Source organism: Pseudophryne corroboree, chromosome 6 (genome assembly GCF_028390025.1).
Source record: "Pseudophryne corroboree isolate aPseCor3 chromosome 6, aPseCor3.hap2, whole genome shotgun sequence".
Taxonomy (NCBI): Eukaryota; Metazoa; Chordata; class Amphibia; order Anura; family Myobatrachidae; genus Pseudophryne; species Pseudophryne corroboree.
The window spans coordinates 261,645,283-261,668,239 of record NC_086449.1 but is presented as its reverse complement, the minus strand read 5'-3'; the positions used below and the strand labels follow the sequence as shown (position 1 = coordinate 261,668,239).

The 22,957-nt window shown below is 47.3% G+C and overlaps 1 protein-coding gene across 4 annotated transcripts in view; it reads left to right on the top strand.

Annotated features, from left to right (window-relative positions):
- SH3GL3 (SH3 domain containing GRB2 like 3, endophilin A3) overlaps nucleotides 1–22,957 on the top strand; it is a 223,483-nt gene that overhangs the window by 182,882 nt on the left and 17,644 nt on the right. For all 4 annotated transcript variants that reach the window (XM_063925952.1, XM_063925953.1, XM_063925950.1 and 1 more), the window contains 2 exons: nucleotides 3,521–3,624; nucleotides 22,277–22,401. In XM_063925952.1, the coding sequence (XP_063782022.1) occupies nucleotides 3,521–3,624; nucleotides 22,277–22,401 (229 nt within the window). The remainder of the gene's footprint in view (nucleotides 1–3,520; nucleotides 3,625–22,276; nucleotides 22,402–22,957) is intronic.

The following is a 22,957-nucleotide window of genomic DNA, read 5'->3' as shown; positions in this document are numbered from 1 at the left end:
TGAAGGATGCAGTGACAGATGTTGGTCTCTTAGGATCAAGAGCCAATGCCATGGCGATCTCGGCCAGGAGGGCACTGTGGATCCATCAATGGAATGCTTACTTGAAAGTTTTCAAGTTCAAGATGGAATCTCTTCAAGCTGTGATTTCCAGCCTAGAAGGGGGGGGATTTTATGGCGTCAGTCGACATAAAGGATGCCTACTTACACGTCCCGATATATCCTCCACATCAAGTTTTCCTCAGGTTTGCGATATAGGATTTTCATTACCAATTTCAGACATTGCCGTTTGGTGAAAATCCTCGGGGCCATGGAAAGCCCAAAGTCATGGCAGAAATGATGGTTCTCTTTCGCAAGCAAGGGGTTACAATTATCCCGTACTTGGACGATCTCCTGATAAAGGCGAGGTCCAAGGAACGGTTGTTGAGAAATGTGAATTTGTCTCTGTCGGTTCTGCGACAACACGGTTGGGTGCTAAATTTGCCAAAGTCTCAGTTGATTCCGACCACTCGGCTGCCCTTTCTGGGCATGATTCTAGACACGGAGTTACGGAGAGTGTTTCTTCTGGAAGACAAAGCTCTGGAACTGCAGACGATGGTCAGGGAGCTTCTGAGGCCGACAAGTGTGTCGATTCATCAATGTACTCGGGTTCTGGGGAAAATGGTTGCGGCGTACGAAGCCATTCCGTTTGGCAGGTTTCATGCCCGGGTGTTTCAGTATGATCTGCTGAGCAAATGGTCCGGGTCTCACCTGCACATGCACCGGAAGATAAGTCTATCTTCCAGGGCCAGGATTTCTCTACTGTGGTGGCTACAAAGTTCTCACCTCCTAGGAGGGAGCCGGTTCGGAATCCAGGACTGGGTTCTACTGACAACAGATGCAAGTCTCCGAGGCTGGGGTGCAGTCACCCAAGGAAGAAATTTCCAGGGAAATGGTCGCTCCAGGAATCTTGTCTCCACATAAATGTACTCGAGTTAAGAGCCATTTACAACGGCCTGCTACAAGCAAGAAGCCTTCTTCAGGGTCGACCTGTCCTGATACAGTCAGACAACATAACAGCGGTGGCGCATATAAACCGTCAAGGCGGAACAAGGAGCAGGGCGGCTATGGCGGAGGCCACAAGAATCCTTCGCTGGGCGGAACAACACGTGAGCGCTCTGTCAGCAGTCTTCCTCCCGGGAGTGGACAACTGGGAAGCAGACTTCCTCAGCAGACACGATCTCCATCCGGGAGAGTGGGCTCTTCACCAAGAGGTATTTGCAGAAGTGACGAAGCGTTGGGGAATTCCGCTGATCGACATGATGGCGTCTCACCTCAACAAGAAGCTTCCAAGGTATTATTCCAGGTCAAGGTCAAGGGACCCCCAGGCCAGTGCAGTGGACGCCCTGGTGACTCCGTGGGTGTTTCAGTCGGTGTATGTGTTCCCTCCGCTTCCTCTCATTCCGAAGGTGTTGAGGCTCGTACGACAAACAGGGGTTCAGGCGATAGTCGTCGTTCCAGATTGGCCAAGGAGGGCCTGGTATTCGGAACGTCAGGAATTGCTAGTGGAAGATCCCTGGACGCTTCCTCTAAGAGAGGACCTGTTACTGCAGGGGCCATGCGTGTTTCCGGACTTACCACGGCTGCGTTTGACGGCGTGGAAGTTGAGCGCCAAATCTTAGCTAGGAAAGGTATTCCCGGGGAGGTCATCCCCACTCTCCTTAAAGCTAGGAAGGAGATTACGGCGAAACATTATCACCGTATTTGGAGAAAGTATGTTTCGTGGTGTGAAACCAAAGCAGCTCCTGCGGAGGAGTTTCACTTGGGTCGGTTTCTCCATTTTTTGCAGGCAGGCGTGGATGCAGGCCTGAAATTGGGTTCCATCAAAGTGCAGATTTCGGCTTTATCTATTTTCTTTCAAAAGGAATTGGCTGTCCTTCCAGAGGTTGAGACTTTTGTGAAGGGAGTGATGCATATCCATCCTCCGTTTGTGCCCCCTGTGGCGCCAGGGGATCTTGAAGTGGTCTTGCAGTTTATGTCTTCCTGGTTTGAACCTTTGCGTAAGGTTGAGTTAAAGTTTCTCACTTGGAAGGTAGTCATGCTGTTGGCTCTGGCGTCTGCCAGGCGAGTGTCAGAGTTGGCGGCCTTATCTCACAAGAGTCCGTACTTGATCTTCCATTCGGATAGAGCGGAATTGAGGACTCGTCAACAATTTCTGCCGAAGGTGGTTTCTTCGTTTCATATTAACCAACCTATTGTGGTACCTGTGGCTGCGGATGCTGTGGCAGTTCCAAAGCTTTGAAAATTTACGTCGCCAGAACGGCTGTTGCCAGGAAAACAGAGGCGCTGTTTGTCCTGTATGCTTCCAACAAGATTGGTCATCCTGCTTCTAAGCAGACTATTGCACGCTGGATTTGTAGTACGATTCAGCAAGCTCATTCTTCGGCTGGGCTACCGGTGACGAAGTCAGTAAAGGCCCATTCTACCAGGAAAGTGGGCTCATCTTGGGCGGCTGCCCGAGGGGTCTCGGCACTTCAGCTCTGCCGAGCAGCTACGTGGTCGGGTTCAAACACCTTTGCTAAGTTTTACAAGTTTGATACCCTGGCTGAGGAGGACCTCATGTTTGCTCAGTCGGTGCTGCAGAGTCGTCCGCACTCTCCCGCCCGTGTTGGAGCTTTGGTATAGACCCCATGGTCCTTTTGGAGTCCCCAGCATCCTCTAGGACGTAAGAGAAAATAGGATTTTAGTACCTACCAATAAATCCTTTTCTCCTAGTCCGTAGAGGATGCTGGGCGCCCATCCCAGTGCGGACTGTTACTTGCAGTGTATTCTTGCTGGTTAAATTAGTTTACACACGGGTTGTGTATTTGTTGTTTTCAGCTTGTTGCTGTTGTTAATTCATACCGTTATCTGGTTTACTGTTACTCCGGTTGTACGGTATGTTTGTGGTGTGGGCTAGCCCTTAGTTTAACCAAAAATCCTTTCCTCGAAATGTCCGTCTCTCCTGGGCACAGTTCCTATAACTGAGGTCTGGAGGAGGGGCATAGAGGGAGGAGCCAGTTCACACCCAGTCAAAGTCTTTTCAGTGTGCCCAAGCTCCTGCGGATCCCGTCTATACCCCATGGGGACTTTTGGAGTCCCCAGCATCCTCTACGGACTAGGAGAAAAGGATTTACCGGTAGGTACTAAAATCCTATTTTTTGAGCACATAAAATGACCAGTCCTTATACATTCAGTGAAAAGAATGCTATTAAATACTGCCCTCTCATGGGCACTTGTTGAACTACTTCAGATATTTGAGGCTTTAAAATTGTAAAAGGGAATTTTTTTATTTTATTTTTTTTAAACAAACTTTGCCATAAACCACACACACACACACGTTTTTTGTATTTGGTGGTGATTGATATAGGGCGTACAATAAAAATTTATGTTTGAATCTTTTAAAGAAAGCAATGAGAATTCCATCATGGTAGCCATCTGTTGGGCTTTATGCTGCAGACCAGAGACTCTGTATAGTGTGTCATTGATCTTCCTTTCCTTACAGATAGAACAGGTGAGCCAGCTGACTGTTTTTGTAGAGGCTGCTCTAGACTATCACAGGCAGACGGCACAGGTCCTGGAACACCTCCACAGCAGATTACACAACAGGTGAGAACAGCTACAATACTTAATGTCATATTTGATATTATGATCTTTCAGGAGAATTGCACATTTATGTACAACTTAGGGGTCTATGTACTAAGCCTTGGAGAAGGTGGATGGAGATAAAGTACCAGCCAATCAACACTGGCTGGCTGGTACTTTAGCCCAATTATATTGAGCCTTAAAAAGTGATAAAGTGAAGACAGATAAAGACAGAAAGTACCAGCCAATCAGCTTTCTAACTGCCATGTTAATGGATATGTTTGAAAAATGACAGGAGCTGGTTTTCTGGTCATTTATCACTTTTTATTCATCTCCACTATATCACTTTTTAAGGCTTAATACAGTTGGGCCTTATCTTCTGCCACTTTAGCTCTCTCCAAGGCTTATGGGGCATACACACGGGGCGACATGATGCTGTGTGCTAAGCGATCTAGGTTAGCACAGATTGCTCAGCAGATATCGCTATACACCACTATACACACAGCGATGTCATAACCTGTGTTCTTTATGCATATGCTAGGCGATCTATCTAGATCTTGCCTGCATGTGCAAGCGATGGTGACGTGCGGGACTGCGCATCGCTATGGTGTGTACACACAGCAATCCGCGCTTAATTTCTAAGCGAACTAGACAGATTGCTTAGAAAATAGGCAAGAATCGCCACATGTGTATGCCCCATTAGAATAAAGATCCCCCAAGCTTTAACACCTTCAGAAACAGCAATGAGAAGCATGGGTTTTCAGATCATACTGGTGCAGCTTATCCACTTTGGAAGCTTGACTGGAATGCCTAATATGTCTACTATTACATAAGCTTCAAGTGCCTCAAACAAATACACTGAACTGCAGTAATCCACGTCACACACAACTGAATCTCACTAGAGTATCCTATTGTTGTGTCACAGTTATTATATGCAACACATGCTAAAGTTGTTTTCTTGTGTCCGTATACTGTATAAGCTTAAGGTTGTACAGTATACTAGTAACTTGATGGCCAGCCAAAGTCTGCAGTAAGAGCAAACTGCACGATTATGGGATACCATAGATTTCAGTCATGTTAAGGGGTATTTAGGATTTGTTTTATTTAATTGCATCTAGAGATGTTAGAAATGGAACAGCATAAAGATGCTAGTAACAATTAAGTTATAATAGTACGTAATATGGAGTGCTTTTCCTTCTATGAAAAAACTGTCGGTCCACAACTAAAATTACCGGTTGATACAATTATTATAGTAGCTTCCATAATGTGAGCAAGTCTTCAAATGCTTATTTTATTCACTTCTTGAGCTGAAAGAGATGAAAATTCTACAAAAAGAGCCTGATTCGGTCTGCCATTGAGTGGCATCAGGCATAGAAGCACTGGTAACATGGCAGACTTGTGTGCCATCAGGAATCGAAGCAGTGGTAACATGGCAGACTTGTGTGCCATCAGGAATAGAAGCAGTGGTAACATGGCAGACTTGTATGCCATCAGGAATAGAAGCAGTGATAACATGGCAGACTTGTGTGCCATCAGGAATAGAAGCAGTGGTAACATGGCAGACTTGTATGCCATCAGGAATAGAAGCAGTGATAACATGGCAGACTTGCATGCCATCAGGAATAGAAGCACTGGTAACATGGCAGACTTGCGTGCCATCAGGAATAGAAGCAGTGGTAACATGGCAGACTTGTATGCCATCAGGAATAGAAGCAGTGATAACATGGCAGACTTGTATGCCATCAGGAATAGAAGCAGTGATAACATGGCAGACTTGTATGCCATCGGGAATAGAAGCAGTGATAACATGGCAGACTTGCGTGCCATCAGGAATAGAAGCAGTGGTAACATGGCAGACTTGCATGCCATCAGGAATAGAAGCAGTGATAACATGGCAGACTTGTGTGCCATCAGGAATAGAAGCAGTGATAACATGGCAGACTTGTGTGCCATCAGGAATAGAAGCAGTGGTAACATGGCAGACTTGTATGCCATCAGGAATAGAAGCAGTGATAACATGGCAGACTTGCATGCCATCAGGAATAGAAGCACTGGTAACATGGCAGACTTGCGTGCCATCAGGAATAGAAGCAGTGATAACATGGCAGACTTGCGTGCCATCAGGAATAGAAGCAGTGATAACATGGCAGACTTGTGTGCCATCAGGAATAGAAGCAGTGATAACATGGCAGACTTGTATGCCATCAGGAATAGAAGCAGTGATAACATGGCAGACTTGCATGCCATCAGGAATAGAAGCAGTGGTAACATGGCAGACTTGCATGCCATCAGGAATAGAAGCAGTGATAACATGGCAGACTTGTATGCCATCAGGAATAGAAGCAGTGATAACATGGGAGACTTGTATGCCATCAGGAACAGAAGCAGTGATAACATGGCAGACTTGTATGCCATCAGGAATAGAAGCAGTGATAACATGGCAGACTTGCATGCCATCAGGAATAGAAGCACTGGTAACATGGCAGACTTGCGTGCCATCAGGAATAGAAGCAGTGGTAACATGGCAGACTTGTATGCCATCAGGAATAGAAGCAGTGATAACATGGCAGACTTGTATGCCATCAGGAATAGAAGCAGTGGTAACATGGCAGACTTGTATGCCATCAGGAATAGAAGCAGGGGTGATATGGCAGGCGTGTGTGCCATCAGGAATAGAAGCAGTGGTGATATGGCAGGCTTGTGTGCCATCAGGAATAGAAGCAGTGATAACATGGCAGACTTGTATGCCATCAGGAATAGAAGCAGTGGTAACATGGCAGACTTGCATGCCATCAGGAATAGAAGCAGTGATAACATGGCAGACTTGTATGCCATCAGGAACAGAAGCAGTGATAACATGGCAGACTTGTATGCCATCAGGAATAGAAGCAGTGATAACATGGCAGACTTGTGTGCCATCAGGAATAGAAGCAGTGATAACATGGCAGAATTGTGTGCCATCAGGAATAGAAGCAGTGATAACATGGCAGACTTGTATGCCATCAGGAATAGAAGCAGTGGTAATATGGCAGGCTTTTATGCCATCAGGAATAGCAGCAGTGATAACATGGCAGACTTGTGTGCCATCAGGAATAGAAGCAGTGGTAACATGGCAGACTTGTGTGCCATCAGGAATAGAAGCAGTGGTAACATGGCAGACTTGTATGCCATCAGGAATAGAAGCAGGGGTGATATGGCAGGCTTGTGTGCCATCAGGAATAGAAGCAGTGGTAACATGGCAGACTTGTATGCCATCAGGAATAGAAGCAGTGGTAACATGTCAGACTTGTGTGCCATCAGAAATAGAAGCAGTGATAACATGGCAGACTTGTATGCCATCAGGAATAGAAGCAGTGATAACATGGCAGACTTGTGTGCCATCAGGAATAGAAGCAGTGGTGATATGGCAGGCTAGTGTGCCATCAGGAATAGAAGCAGTGGTAACATGGCAGACTTGTGTGCCATCAGGAATAGAAGCAGTGGTGATATGGCAGACTTGTGTGCCATCAGGAATAGAAGCAGTGGTAACATGGCAGACTTGTGTGCCATCAGGAATAGAAGCAGTGGTAACATGGCAGACTTGTGTGCCATCAGGAATAGAAGCAGTGGTAACATGGCAGACTTGTATGCCATCAGGAATAGAAGCAGTGGTAACATGGCAGACTTGTGTGCCATCAGGAATAGAAGCAGTGATAACATGGCAGACTTGTGTGCCATCAGGAATAGAAGCAGTGGTAACATGGCAGACTTGTGTGCCATCAGGAATAGAAGCAGTGATAACATGGCAGACTTGTGTGCCATCAGGAATAGAAGCAGTGATAACATGGCAGACTTGTGTGCCATCAGGAATAGAAGCAGTGGTAACATGGCAGACTTGTATGCCATCAGGAATAGAAGCAGTGATAACATGGCAGACTTGTATGCCATCAGGAATAGAAGCAGTGATAACATGGCAGACTTGTATGCCATCAGGAATAGCAGCAGTGGTGATATGGCAGACTTGTATGCCATCAGGAATAGAAGCAGTGGTAACATGGCAGACTTGTATGCCATCAGGAATAGAAGCAGTGATAACATGGGAGACTTGTATGCCATCAGGAATAGAAGCAGTGGTAACATGGCAGACTTGCATGCCATCAGGAATAGAAGCACTGGTAACATGGCAGACTTGTATGCCATCAGGAATAGCAGCAGTGGTGATATGGCAGGCTTGTGTGCCATCAGGAATAGAAGCAGTGATAACATGGCAGACTTGTATGCCATCAGGAATAGAAGCAGTGGTAACATGGCAGACTTGCATGCCATCAGGAATAGAAGCACTGGTAACATGGCAGACTTGCGTGCCATCAGGAATAGAAGCAGTGGTAACATGGCAGACTTGTATGCCATCAGGAATAGAAGCAGTGATAACATGGCAGACTTGTATGCCATCAGGAATAGAAGCAGTGATAACATGGCAGACTTGTATGCCATCAGGAATAGCAGCAGTGGTGATATGGCAGGCTTGTGTGCCATCAGGAATAGAAGCAGTGATAACATGGCAGACTTGTATGCCATCAGGAATAGAAGCAGTGATAACATGGCAGACTTGTGTGCCATCAGAAATAGAAGCAGTGATAACATGGCAGACTTGTGTGCCATCAGGAATAGAAGCAGTGGTAACATGGCAGACTTGTGTGCCATCAGGAATAGAAGCAGTGATAACATGGCAGACTTGTGTGCCATCAGGAATAGAAGCAGTGATAACATGGCAGACTTGTGTGCCATCAGGAATAGAAGCAGTGATAACATGGCAGACTTGTGTGCCATCAGGAATAGAAGCAGTGGTAACATGGCAGACTTGTGTGCCATCAGGAATAGAAGCAGTGGTAACATGGCAGACTTGTGTGCCATCAGGAATAGAAGCAGTGATAACATGGCAGACTTGTGTGCCATCAGGAATAGAAGCAGTGGTAACATGGCAGACTTGTGTGCCATCAGGAATAGAAGCAGTGGTAACATGGCAGACTTGTGTGCCATCAGGAATAGAAGCAGTGATAACATGGCAGACTTGTGTGCCATCAGGAATAGAAGCAGTGATAACATGGCAGACTTGTGTGCCATCAGGAATAGAAGCAGTCATAACATGGCAGACTTGTGTGCCATCAGGAATAGAAGCAGTGATAACATGGCAGACTTGTGTGCCATCAGGAATAGAAGCAGTGATAACATGGCAGACTTGTGTGCCATCAGGAATAGAAGCAGTCATAACATGGCAGACTTGCATTTCCTTTATGTCTAAACCTTTTAAAATTATAAATAAATAACGTTAAAAATAATAAGGGGTATATTTACTAAGCTGTGGGTTTATAGAATTTAAGATGTCTATAGCAACCAATCAGATTCTATTTATCATTTATCTAGCACCTTCTAGAAGATAATATACAGATGGAGCCGCGCTCATCTGAAGCGGCTCCATCACAGGCGTGCACTCCCGGCATCCGTCCGCCTAATCACGCTGGGAGTGCACAGAGACGCTCCCATTCTGAGCGTCTGTGTCCGGGCGCGTGGACGGTCAAGTGAATAGGGCGCATGTCCGTTGCGGGCGGGCCTAGACACAGACTGAGCCATGATTAGCGTGGCTCCATCTGTAATCTGGTTGCTATGGGCAACATCTCCACTTCTATAACCCCGCATCTTAGTAAATATACCCCTAAGACAGGGACAGGGATTGTCAATGCAAGAAGTACAAAGTAAATGCAGCACTACAAGGTGTTTGGGTTGAAGTGAAGTCAGGAGAAGAGAGGAAGCTCTAAAGTAAGAAACTTGTATTTCTGCAGCGGGGTACACTGTGTTCCACAGGGAATACATCGGGGTGTAGAGATGGATCTTGATCCAGAGACACCAAAAGGCTAAAGCTTTAGACTGTACCAGGATGCATTGCGGGGCCTCCTCTATATAACCCCGCCTCCAGGCACTGTGAGCCCAATTTTTTGAGTTGGTGCCTGCGTAAGCAGGTCACTTAACAGGGGGAGCTGCGCAGGCAACCCTGAAAAAGCTATTTAGAAGACTTCAAGGGCTGCAGCACTTAATAGGTCAGGGTGACGTACTGTGCTGCAGCTCCATCACCTCCCCAGCGGTGTCGCATACTCCCGCTGGCTCTGTTCCTGGGTACTTGCGGCGGAGGCGCTCCGGTTCCTAGGCACACCACCACAGACGCTCTCCTGGATCGCGTGGCTGCTTCTCAGGGAGGCGGTAAGAGGGTACCCCAGGCGGGACCCGCCACTAAATCGCGTTACGGTCGCGGTCTAAGGAGGTGAACTGCGACACTGGTGTGGACACTGTGGCCGTGCAGGGACCCCACTATATCCACCAGGGCAGGGGAGCACAGGTCGGATAATACATTATCCATTTTTAATAAGGCTCCATCGTACCAGGTGGTGAGGACCACCATAGGGGATAAGGCGCTTGACCTGTAGCCCCTCCCCCAGCTCCGGGCACCATCTACTGCTGGTGTTCCCACCCTGGAGCTGCCTCACACTCTCCCTCACTCCCTGACTGAGACTCTGGGCGCCATCTTCTCACAGTAGCTGCGACTGGTCTCCGGGACTGCAGGGCAAGGTCTCCTCTGTAAATCTGCCTGATTCATCAGTGCTGTGATTTTACAGACACTTAAGTATTCTACAAGTCATTTTAAGACCGCGTTAGTTAAGAACAAGTGTACCTCTACCAGAATATATTGTACGAGTATTCTGATGTATACATCCGGTCTCAGACCGCGCATTGTTTTTTATATATATATATATATATATATATATATATATATATATATATATATATATATATATATATATATACATACACACACACACATATATATATATATATATATATATACACATATATATACATATATATGTCTAGTCCAGCGCAGTTTTATTGTCTGACTAAAATAATTATCTCACAAAGAGAAGACTGTCGCACAGACAAAAATAAATTTTCTAATCATTGTGTATAGTTGTTCTTTCCCTGCTCATTATTTAAATGAATATTACAATATTGTTATCGGGGGGTGCTCCTGGAATATGGTTTAACACGTAGAATTAATAGAAAGAGAAAAAAGTATTCCTTAATTAGGGCACTCACAGAACTGATACCCTTGCATTTACTTAAAGTCAACACCCCAAAAGGTAGATGACCATTAGTCGATTAAAATATAACTTTTATTAAATATACATTAGAAGCTTACGAAATATGTGTAAGTGAAAAAAAATAAGAATTTACTTACCGATAATTCTATTTCTCATAGTCCGTAGTGGATGCTGGGGACTCCGTAAGGACCATGGGGAATAGCGGCTCCGCAGGAGACTGGGCACATCTAAAGAAAGCTTTAGGACTATCTGGTGTGCACTGGCTCCTCCCCCTATGACCCTCCTCCAAGCCTCAGTTAGGATACTGTGCCCGGACGAGCGTACACAATAAGGAAGGATTTTGAATCCCGGGTAAGACTCATACCAGCCACACCGTACAACCTGTGATCTGAACCCAGTTAACAGCATGATAACAGAGGAGCCTCTGAAAGATGGCTCACAACAATAATAACCCGATTTTTGTAACAATAACTATGTACAAGTATTGCAGACAATCCGCACTTGGGATGGGCGCCCAGCATCCACTACGGACTATGAGAAATAGAATTATCGGTAAGTAAATTCTTATTTTCTTTAACGTCCTAAGTGGATGCTGGGGACTCCGTAAGGACCGTGGGGATTATACCAAAGCTCCCAAACGGGCGGGAGAGTGCGGATGACTCTGCAGCACCAAATGAGAGAACTCCAGGTCCTCCTCAGCCAGGATATCAATTTTGTAGAATTTTACAAACGTATTTGCTCCTGACCAAGTAGCTGCTCGGCAAAGTTGTAAAGCCGAGACCCCTCGGGCAGCCGCCCAAGATGAGCCCACCTTCTTTGTGGAGTGGGCATTTACAGATTTTTGGCTGTGGCAGGCCTGCCACAGAATGTGCAAGCTGAATTGTACTACAAATCCAACGAGCAATAGTCTGCATAGAAGCAGGAGCAACCAGCTTGTTGGGTGCATACAGGATAAACAGCGAGTCAGATTTCCTGACTCCAGCCGTCCTGGAAACATATATTTTCAGGGCCCTGACAACGTCTAGCAACTTGGAGTCCTCCAAGTCCCTAGTAGCCGCAGGCACCACAAATAGGTTGGTTCAGGTGAAACGCTGAAACCACCTTAGGGAGAAACTGAGGACGAGTCCTCAATTCCGCCCTGTCCGAATGGAACATCAGATAAGGGCTTTTTCAGGATAAAGCCGCCAATTCTGACACGCGCCTGGCCCAGCCCAGGGCCAACAGCATGACCACTTTCCATGTGAGATATTTTAACTCCACAGATTTAAGTGGTTCAAACCAATGTGACTTTTGGAACCCAAAACTACATTGAGATCCCAAAGTGCCACTGGAGGCACAAAAGGAGGCTGTATATGCAGTACCCCTTTTACAAACGTCTGAACTTCAGGGACTGAAGCTAGTTCTTTTTGGAAGAAAATTGACAGGGCCGAAATTTGAACCTTAATGGACCCCAATTTCAGGCCCATAGACACTCCTGTTTGCAGGAAATGTAGGAATCGACCCAGTTGAATTTCCACCGTCGGGCCTTACTGGCCTCGCACCACGCAACATATTTTCGCCAATTGCGGTGATAATGTTTTTGCGGTAACATCCTTCCTGGCTTTGATCAGGATAGGGATGACTTCATCCGGAATGCCTTTTTTCCTTCAGGATCCGGCATTCAACCGCCATGCCGTCAAACGTAGCCGCGGTAAGTCTTGGAACAGACAGGGTCCTTGCTGGAGCAGGTCCCTTCTTAGAGGTAGAGGCCACGGATCCTCCGTGAGCATCTCTTGAAGTTCCGGTTACCAAATCCTTCTTGGCCAATCCGGAGCCACGAATATAGTGCTTACTCCTCTCCATCTTATCAATCTCAGTACCTTGGGTATGAGAGGCAGAGGAGGGAACACATACCCTGACTGGTACACCCACGGTGTTACCAGAGCGTCTACAGCTATTGCCTGAGGGTCCCTGGACCTGGCGCAATACCTGTCGAGTTTTTCCCAACGGTTTATAATCATGTGGAAGACTTCTGGGTGAAGTCCCCACTCTCCCGGGTGGAGGTCGTGCTGAGGAAGTCTGCTTCCCAGTTGTCCACTCCCGGAATGAATACTGCTGACAGTGCTATCACATGATTTTCCGCCCAGCGAAGAATCCTTGCAGCTTCTGCCATTGCCCTCCTGCTTCTTGTGCCACCCTGTTTATGTGGGTGACTGCCGTGATGTTGTCCGACTGGATCAACACCGGCTGACCTTGAAGCAGAGGTCTTGCTAAGCTTAGAGCATTGTAAATGTCCCTTAGCTTCAGGATATTTATGAAGTGATGTCTCCAGGCTTGACCATAAGTCCTGGATATTCCTTCCCTGTGTGACTGCTCCCCAGCCTTGCAGGCTGGCATCCGTGGTTACCAGGACCCAGTCCTGAATGCCGAATCTGCGGCCCTCTAGAAGATGAGCACTCTGCAACCACCACAGGAGGGACACCCTTGTCCTTGGTGACAGGGTTATCCGCTGATGCATCTGAAGATGCGACCCGGACCATTTGTCCAGCAGGTCCCACTGGAAAGTTCTTGCGTGGAATCTGCCGAATGGGATTGCTTCGTAGGAAGCCACCATTTTACCCAGAACCCTTGTGCATTGATGCACTGAGACTTGGCTCGGTTTTAGGAGGTTCCTGACTAGCTCGGATAACTCCCTGGCTTTCTCCTCCGGGAGAAACACCTTTTTCTAGACTGTGTCCAGGATCATCCCTAGGAACAGAAGACAAGTCGTCGGAACCAGCTGCGATTTTGGAATATTGAGAATCCAACCGTGCTGCAGCAACACTACCTGAGATAGTGCTACACCGACCTCCAACTGTTCCCTGGATCTTACCCTTATCAGGGAATTGTCCAAGTAAGGGATAACTAAAATTCCCTTCCTTTGAAGGAATATCATCATTTCGGCCATTACCTTGGTAAAGACCCGGGGTGCCGTGGACCATCCATACGGCAGCGTCTGAACTGATAGTGACAGTTCTGTACCATAAACCTGAGGTACCCTTGGTGAGAAGGGTAAATTTTAACATGAAGGTAAGCATCCTTGATGTCCCGAGACATCATGTAGTCCCCTTCTTCCAGGTTCGCAATCACTGCTCTGAGTGACTCAATCTTGAATTTGAACCTCTGTACGTAAGTGTTCAAAGATTTTAGATTTAGAATCGGTCTCACCGAGCCGTCCGGCTTCGGTACCACAACAGTGTGGAATAATACCACGTTCCCTGTTGCAGGAGGGGTATCTTGATTATCACCTGCTGGGAATACAGCTTGTGAATGGCTTCCAAAACTGTCTCCCTGTCAGGAGACATCGGTAAAGCCGACTTTAGGAAACGGCGAGGGGGAGACGTCTCAAATTCTAATTTGTACCCCTGAGATATCACCTGAAGGATCCAGGGGTCTACTTGCGAGTGAGCCCACTGCGCGCTGAAATTCATTGAGACGGGCCCCCCACCGTGCCTGATTCTGCTTGTAAAGCCCCAGCGTATACTGAGGGCTTGGCAGAGGCGGGAGAGGGTTTCTGTTCCTGGGAACTGGCTGATTTCTGCAGCCTTTTTCCTCTCCCTCTGTCACGGGGCAGAAATGAGGAACCTTTTGGCCGCTTATCCACGAAAAGACTGCGCCTGATAATACGGCGTCTTCTCATGTTGAGAGGCGACCTGGGGTACAAACGTGGATTTCCCAGCTGTTGCCGTGGCCACCAGGTCTGAAAGACCGACCCCAAATAACTCCTCCCCTTAATAAGGCAATACTTCCAAATGCCGTTTGGAATACGCATCACCTGACCACTGACGTGTCCATAACCCTCTACTGGTAGAAATGGACAACGCACTTAGACTTGATGCCAGTCGGCAAATATTCCGCTGTGCATCACGCATATATAGAAATGCATCTTTCAAATGCTCTATAGGCAAAAATATACTGTCCCTATCTAGGGTATCAATATTTTCAGTCAGGGAATCCGACCACGCCAACCCAGCACTGCACATCCAGGCTGAGGCGATTGCTGGTCGCAGTATAACACCAGTATGTGTGTAAATACATTTTAGGATACCCTCCTGCTTTCTATCAGCAGGATCCTTAAGGGCGGCCATCTCAGGAGAGGATAGAGCCCTTACAAGCGTGTGAGCGCTTTATCCACCCTAGGGGGTGTTTCCCAACGCACCCTAACCTCTGGCGGGAAAGGATATAATGCCAATAACATTTTAGAAATTATCAGTTGTTATCGGGGGAAACCCACGCATCATCACACACCTCATTTAATTTCTCAGATTCAGGAAAACTACAGGTAGTTTTTCCTCACCGAACATAATACCCCTTTTTGGTGGTACTCGTATTATCAGAAATGTGTAAAACATTTTTCATTGCCTCAATCATGTAACGTGTGGCCCTACTGGAAGTCACATTTGTCTCTTCACAGTCGACACTGGAGTCAGTATCCGTGTCGGCGTCTATGTCTGCCATCTGAGGTAACGGGCGCTTTATAGCCCCTGACGGCCTATGAGACGTCTGGACAGGCACAAGCTGAGTAGCCGGCTGTCTCATGTCAACCACTGTCTTTTATACAGAGCTGACACTGTCACGTAATTTCTTCCAACAGTTCATCCACTCAGGTGTCGACCCCCTAGGGGGTGACATCACTATTACAGGCAATCTGCTCCGTCTCCACATCATTTTTCTCCTCATACATGTCGACACAAAAGTACCGACATACAGCACACACACAGGGAATGCTCTGATAGAGGACAGGACCCCACTAGCCCTTTGGGGAGACAGAGGTAGAGTTTGCCAGCACACACCAGAGCGCTATATATATATATATATATATATATACAGGGATAACCTTATATAAGTGTTTTTCCCCTTATAGCTGCTGTATAGTTAATACTGCGCCTAATTTGTGCCCCCCTCTCTTTTTTAACCCTTTCTGTAGTGTAGTGACTGCAGGGGAGAGCCAGGGAGCTTCCCTCCAACGGAGCTGTGAGGGAAAATGGCGCCAGTGTGCTGAGGAGATAGGCTCCGCCCCTTTATCGGCTGCCTTATCTCCCGTTTTTTTATGTATTTTGGCAGGGGTTAAATGCATCCATATAGCCCAGGAGCTATATGTGATGCATTTTTTGCCATCCAAGGTGTTTATTATTGCGTCTCAGGGCGCCCCCCCCAGCGCCCTGCACCCTCAGTGACCGGAGTGTGAAGTGTGCTGAGAGCAATGGCGCACAGCTGCAGTGCTGTGCGCTACCTTGTTGAAGACAGGACGTCTTCTGCCGCCGATTTTCCGGACCTCTTCTGCCTTCTGGCTCTGTAAGGGGGCCGGCGGCGCGGCTCTGGGACCCATCCAAGCTGGGCCTGTGATCGTCCCTCTGGAGCTAATGTCCAGTAGCCTAAGAAGCCCAATCCACTCTGCACGCAGGTGAGTTCGCTTCTTCTCCCCTTAGTCCCTCGATGCAGTGAGCCTGTTGCCAGCAGGTCTCACTGAAAATAAAAAACCTAAACTAAAACTTTCACTAAGAAGCTCAGGAGAGCCCCTAGTGTGCACCCTTCTCGTTCGGGCACAGAGATCTAACTGAGGCTTGGAGGAGGGTCATAGGGGGAGGAGCCAGTGCACACCAGATAGTCCTAAAGCTTTCTTTAGATGTGCCCAGTCTCCTGCGGAGCCGCTATTCCCCATGGTCCTTACGGAGTCCCCAGCATCCACTTAGGACGTTAGAGAAAGGTGTACAAAACAAATGTGAAATTAAAAGGCTAAACCACTGTGTTTGTGTGTGTGTGTGTGATATTTATTCTCCCAGCTAGGGATATGTATCACTTATTCCTGTGGTCTAATCAAGTACTGTATCAATTTTTGCAATACTGTAACAACTTTTATTATTAAAGAGAGGATATGCTTATATCAATTTCCACTGCTGTAAGCTTATTTCTTATGCCTGACTTTTCATCACAAAATGACATAAGGTGTGCGCGGCACCTATATATAATTATCTGTGATTAAGGCATATCATATATCCATCTCTTAATAAAATGTTGTATATTATATCTTGTTATATCATATAGTAGCATGCATATCAGCTCATATACTCCAGCTTCTAATGTATATTTAATAAAAGTTATATTTTAGTCAACTAATGGTCATCTACCTTTTGGGGTGTTGACTTTAAGTAAATGCAAGTGTATCAGTTCTGTGAGTGCCTTAATTAAGGAATACTTTTTTCTCTTTCTATTAATACTAAAATAATTATCTGTATTGTCACTGTGACTGTGTGTGCCTGTATCGGCCGTGTGGATTTCACTTTCAGTGTATCCCAGCTGTATCTATCACTGTATTCTGTACCCTAGGACTAGGTGCGTCAGGGTCTCATTTACCATTAAGTGTATTCCACTGTGTACTCATACCGGATTTATTCGCTGGTGTTGTGTACTGTGTACACTGTAACATACTAGGGCATTTATTTGCAGATATTGTACTCTGTCTGGCTGACTCATACGCTGTGTGGTTACATTCACTGAAATGTCTAACACAAAGGGCGGGAAATCCGCGGAAGCTTCTGGATCATGCAGCGCATGTGCCAGGGATTTGCCTGAGGGGAAAGCTTTGAATAATGATCTGTGTAATATCTACCAGTCAGTCCGCTGCTCCTATAGCCAAATCAGGAGCCACCTTGGGTGGCATTCTCAAATATGCTTAATACGCTTAGAACACGCCTTACACCCCCTAAGGGACCTCCTGTGCCATTGCAGCCACATATTGTTCCTATGGTTAATCCGCCCTGGGTGGATATTCTGTCTACCCAGATACAACAATTGAATCAATCTTTGGTTAGACAAAAACCTTTGCGATCAAGGGGTCATTTAAGCAGGCCGCCTCCTCCTCCCAATCCACTAATATCTCAGATGAGACTTCTGATGAGGATGGGGAGTATACTGATCCATCAGACACTGATACAGTCACTTCTGACGAGGAACCAACAAAAGTTGATGTCCCTGAACTAGTGGAGGCTATTAAGCTGATTCTACAAATCGATGATGATGATGTAGATCCCACTACTGTGTCTAAGCAGCCTGATAAATTTAGACGTCAGAAGGTAACTAAAGTAGTCTTACCACATTCTGACCATTTGGTTGAACATACGTCAGGAACCCTGGTCTTCTCCAGGAAAGAAATTCTCCCGGTCTAAAAAGATGCTAGCTCGTTATCCTCTATCTGCTGAGTTGTGTAACTAGTGGGAAAATCTACCGCCGGTGGATTCCTATGTCACCCGTCTTGTGGTGTCCTCTACTCTACCTGTCACCACTGTCACCTCACTGAAGGAACCGACCGATAAGCGTGTCAAAAGATGCCTGAAGTCTATTTACTCCCTTACAGGTGCTGTACATAGACCCACTATAGCAGCCTCCTGGGCCGCAAAAAAGAATTAAAGCATGGGTTCAGGCACTAGAGGAAGAGCTGCCTCAGGATATATCTGACACTGCCAGACAATATCTGTCTCATATTGCCACCGCCTCCCACTACATTCAGGAGGCGTCCTCTGAGGCAGGAATAATGGTGGCCAAAGCGTCAACTACGTCCATCCTGGCTTGCCGAATTCTGTGGTTGAGGTCATGGAAGGTGGACCTGGACTCCAAAAAGACTTTGGAGGTTCTCCTTTTTAAGGGAGACATCCTGTTTGGAGAGGATCCAAACAGGATGTCTCCCTTAAAAGGGATTGTAACCGACTTTGCGGCTGCTAAGACTGCGTTTCTCCTAAATATTAATCCTTCTGCACAGAAGGCAAAGAGTACCACTTTTTGTTCCTTTCGACCTCAAGGGAAAGCAAAAGGTCAGGTATACCCAAGACAAGCTTGTGCTCCCAAAACCACGAAGCACCAAAGCAAAACAATCCTGGGCTGCCCGTCAGCCTGATTCCAAACAAGCCAAGCCTGCTGCTTGACGGGGCGGGCCTCCCACTGGGGGATCCCAGGGAGGGAGGCCGACTTCTGCAGTTCACCCCGGACTGGTTAAAAACCACTTCAGACACATGGGTGCGAGAATTCGTCTCTCACGGGTACACGGTCTCTTTCAGGAGACATCCCTCTCGCCAGTTCCGTACGACTGTTATCCCTTCGGACCCACTGAAGGCACAAGCTCTACACTTGGTTGGGCGTTCCATCCTGGATACAGGAGTGGTAGTGCCGGTACCTCTGACCCAGAGAGGCGGTGGCTACAGGACCAGCAGTTGAGCAGCGGCCTTCCCTTCTGGATCCCCAACTGACTGGATCTTACTGACTATGGATGCCAGTCTGAGGGGTTGGGGCGCGGTGTTGGAGCAACACTCTCTCCAGGGTTGGTGGACCAGGGAGGAATCTCTCCTCTCGCTAAACATTCTGGAATTACGGGCAGTGTTCAGTGCTTTGACTCTTGCCCTGCCTCTGATACAGAACAGGCCTGTTCAAGTACAATCAGACAACGCCACCACGGTGGCTTACATAAATCAGCAAGGCGGCACTCAAAGCCACATGGCAATGATGGAAGTGTCAAAAATCCTTTGTTGGGCGGAACGCCATCTGCCAGCAATATCGGCAGTGTTCATTCCGGGGGTCCTCAACTGGGAAGCGGACTTAGTCAGTCAGGACACGCACGCCGGAGAGTGGAGTCTTCATCCAGAAGTCTTTCAACTCCTAGTGGACAAGTGGGGCCTACCAGATATACCTGATGGCGTCTCGACACAATCACAAAGTTCCGGTCTTTGGATCAAGAACAAGGGATCCTCCAACCACCGTTCGTGGACGCACTGGCAATTCCATGGAACTTGCGGCTGCCCTACGTGTTCCCTCCAGTGTCACTCCTGCCCAGGGTACTGCGAAAGTTCAAGAAGGAGGAATACTACTTCTAGTGGCTCCAGCGTGGCCCAGACGACATTGGTTCGGTAGAGCGTACTCTTCTACTTCCTCAATGCCCAGACCTCCTCGTTCAGGGCCCTTGTGTCTACCCGGACCTGGCCAGATTGGCTTTGATGGTGTGGCTCTTGAAGCTTCACTCCTGAGGGCCAAAGGATTCTCCAAGGCGTTATCCAAACTATGCTAAAGGCCCGCAAACCGGCTTCTGCACGGATTTACTATAGAGTCTGAAATTCTTACTTCACCTGGTGTGCTGCTAAGAATTACGATGCTTACAAATTTAGCACTTCCAGACTTAGGACTGCGTCTGGCCTCCCTCAAGGTTCACATATCTGCCTTGTCGGTGTGGTTTCAGAGAAAAACTGCATCTATTCCTGACGTTCATACATTCACTCAGGGCGTACTGCAGATTCAGCCTCCCTATGTCCCTCCTGTGGCTCTTTGGGATCTGTCTGTTGTCCTGAATGCCCTGCAAGAGTCTCCATTTGAATCTCTTCAGTCAGTGGACCTTAAATGGTTTACGGCTAAGGTCCTTTTCGTGTTGGCTATTGCCTCTGCCAGAAGGGTATCGGACTTAGGCACTTTGTCCTATCGTCCGCCCTTTTTGATATTTCATTGTGACCGCGCAGTTCTCCGAACTCGTCCCGGTTATTTGCCTAAGGTGGTGTCATCTTTTCACTTTAACCAGGAGATTGTGGTTCCGGCCTTCATGTCTTCTGACTTGTCCTCCAAAGAGTGATCTTTGGATGTGGTAAGGGCTCTCCGTGTTTATGTGGAGAGGACTGCCTCTATCAGGAGGTCAGATACCCTTTTTGTACTTTTTGGTTTCAACAAACGTGGCTGGCCTGCGAATAAGCAAACCTTGGCCAGATGAATTAGAATGGTGATTGCATAAGATTATGCGCAGGCTGGGCTCCCGGCTCCTGCTGCTCTTAAGGCCCATTCTACTCTGTCTGTCGGACCTTCTTGGGCGGCCGCCGTGGCGCATCTGCAGAACAATTGTGAAAGGCGGCTACGTGGTCCTCAGTGAACACGTTCATTAGGTTCTATGCCTTTGATACTTCCGCCTCCCAGGATGCTTCCTTTGGATGCCGGGTTCTTGTGCCCGCTACGGTGCGTCCCCTCCCATGAGGAACTGCTTTAGGACATCCCCGATGTATTCCCTGTGGAACACAGTGTACCCCGCCGCAGAAAAGGAGATTTATGGTAGACTTACTATGGTTAAATCTCTTTCTGCGAGGTACACTGGGTTCCACAGGACGCCCACCCTGACGCATTTAGCTTCTTTGGGTTTGTATGGCATTAGCCACTAGTCCCTTCGCCTGTCGTCAGAACGTGGTTCTATGTGACTAACATCTGCCTTCTCTTTTACCTGCTTCTGCATTGGACTGGTGAACTAAAACTGAGCTCTCAGTGCCTGGAGGCGGGGTTATATAGAGGAGACCCCGTAATGCATCCTGGGACAGTCTAAAGCTTTAGCCTGTTGGTGCCTCTGGATCAAGATCCATCTCTACACCCCGATGTATTCCCTGTGGAACACTGTGTACCTCACAGAAAGATTTAACCATGGTAAGGTAAGGCTACCATAAATCTCCTTATCTATAGCTGTTGAGGAACTACAGGTCCCAGCATGTCCTTTGTGGAGAGCTGCAGGTTATTTTTAATATAGATTTTAAAGGCCTTATGGACTGACTTGTGCATTTCTCTTACCTGGCAATTCACACATGTTCAGTTAAAGCAGAGATGGGGAACCTTCAGCCCTCCAGCTGTTGCTGAACTACACATCCCAGCATGCCCTGCAACAGTTTTAACATGGACAAATAGCAAAACTGTAGCAAGGCATTAGCCATTCATTGACATGGTAGACAAGAACAAGGTTACATTTTTCACAGTATGGAGACATAGGGGTATATGCAATTACCGGCGAATCGCGGCAATTTTTCGCCCGTTTTTTAATTTGACACAATTCGACCGTCTAATTCCGGCAAGTGGGTGCCGGAATTCAACATATTCAATAAAAAACGGATTCAATAGTCCCGCTGTCGAAAAACGGCCGATTTGACGGATTTTGATCCGATTTTTAAAAAAACGGAAAAAAACCCGAAAAAAAATTGCGTGGGGTCCCCCCTCTAAAGCATAACCAGCCTCGGGCTCTTCGAGCCGGTCCTGGTTCTAAAAATCCGGGGGGAAAAAATGACAGGGGATCCCCCGTATTTTTAAAACCAGCACCGGGCTCTGCGCCTGGTGCAAAAAATACGGGGGACAAAAAGAGTAGGGGTCCCCCGTATTTTTTACACCAGCATCGGGCTCCACTAGCTGGACAGCTAATGCCACAGCCGGGGGTCACTTTGATACAGCGCCCTGCGGCCGTGGCATTAAATATCCAACTAGTCACCCCTGGCCGGGGTACCCTGGGGGAGTGGGGACCCCTTCAATCAAGGGGTCCCCCCCCCAGCCACCCAAGGGCCAAGGGTGAAGCCCGAGGCTGTCCCCCCCCCATCCAAGGGCTGCGGATGGGGGCTGATAGCCTTGAGAAAATTAATAATTTCTAAATTCCAGAAACAAAAAAAAGTTTGTTGATAATGTGTTGTCTCATAAGTTTAGTCTTGTTCCTAGATCTTGTTGTTATCTGGAAAGCTTATGTAATGGTCTTTTGTTCTCAGATTGAATTCTGCATCCAGTCGCCCTAAACGGGAGCACCGCACAAGATCGATAATGTCGACGTTGGAATCAACAGAGAAGCTGCACCATAATGGGATCTCTAGCAATTCATCCATCAAATTATCAGGTACAGGTGGGCTTCTGCACACAACAACCCACATATCCTTTGCTTTGTTTTTGTTTTGAAAGGATATTTTACTGTCACATAAGTTACTTTCAGGTCACAGGAGGCACTGGGCCTTCCTCCCCTATACCCCGTCACCAGCCCTAGGATATCCAGTTTAGTGAACATGCCCAAGGCAGGACAGAGGAGAAGGAAAAATTAAAAACACAAAAATACACTCATATTAAAAGAGGAGAACTAGTGACCATATAATAATATTACCCATAAGCCAGGTGCATCAGGGTGTGCCCCCTGTTGGACCTTGAAGACACAGCGTTAACAATGGTAAGTCTTCCATAACTGGATTTCTTCTTCAGGGTCCATAGGATCCACAGGATTTACCATGGGGATGTCCCAGAGTAGTTTCCCCTGAGGGAGGGGACGTTCCTGAGTGGGACGGAGAACCCATCGCCCAAAGGCAGCATCCTGGGAGGTGAAGGTGTGGAATAAATATACGTCCCCTCGAATAGCCACCCACAAGGGCCCCAAAGATCTAGTGGATTGAGCTTTAATGGTATCT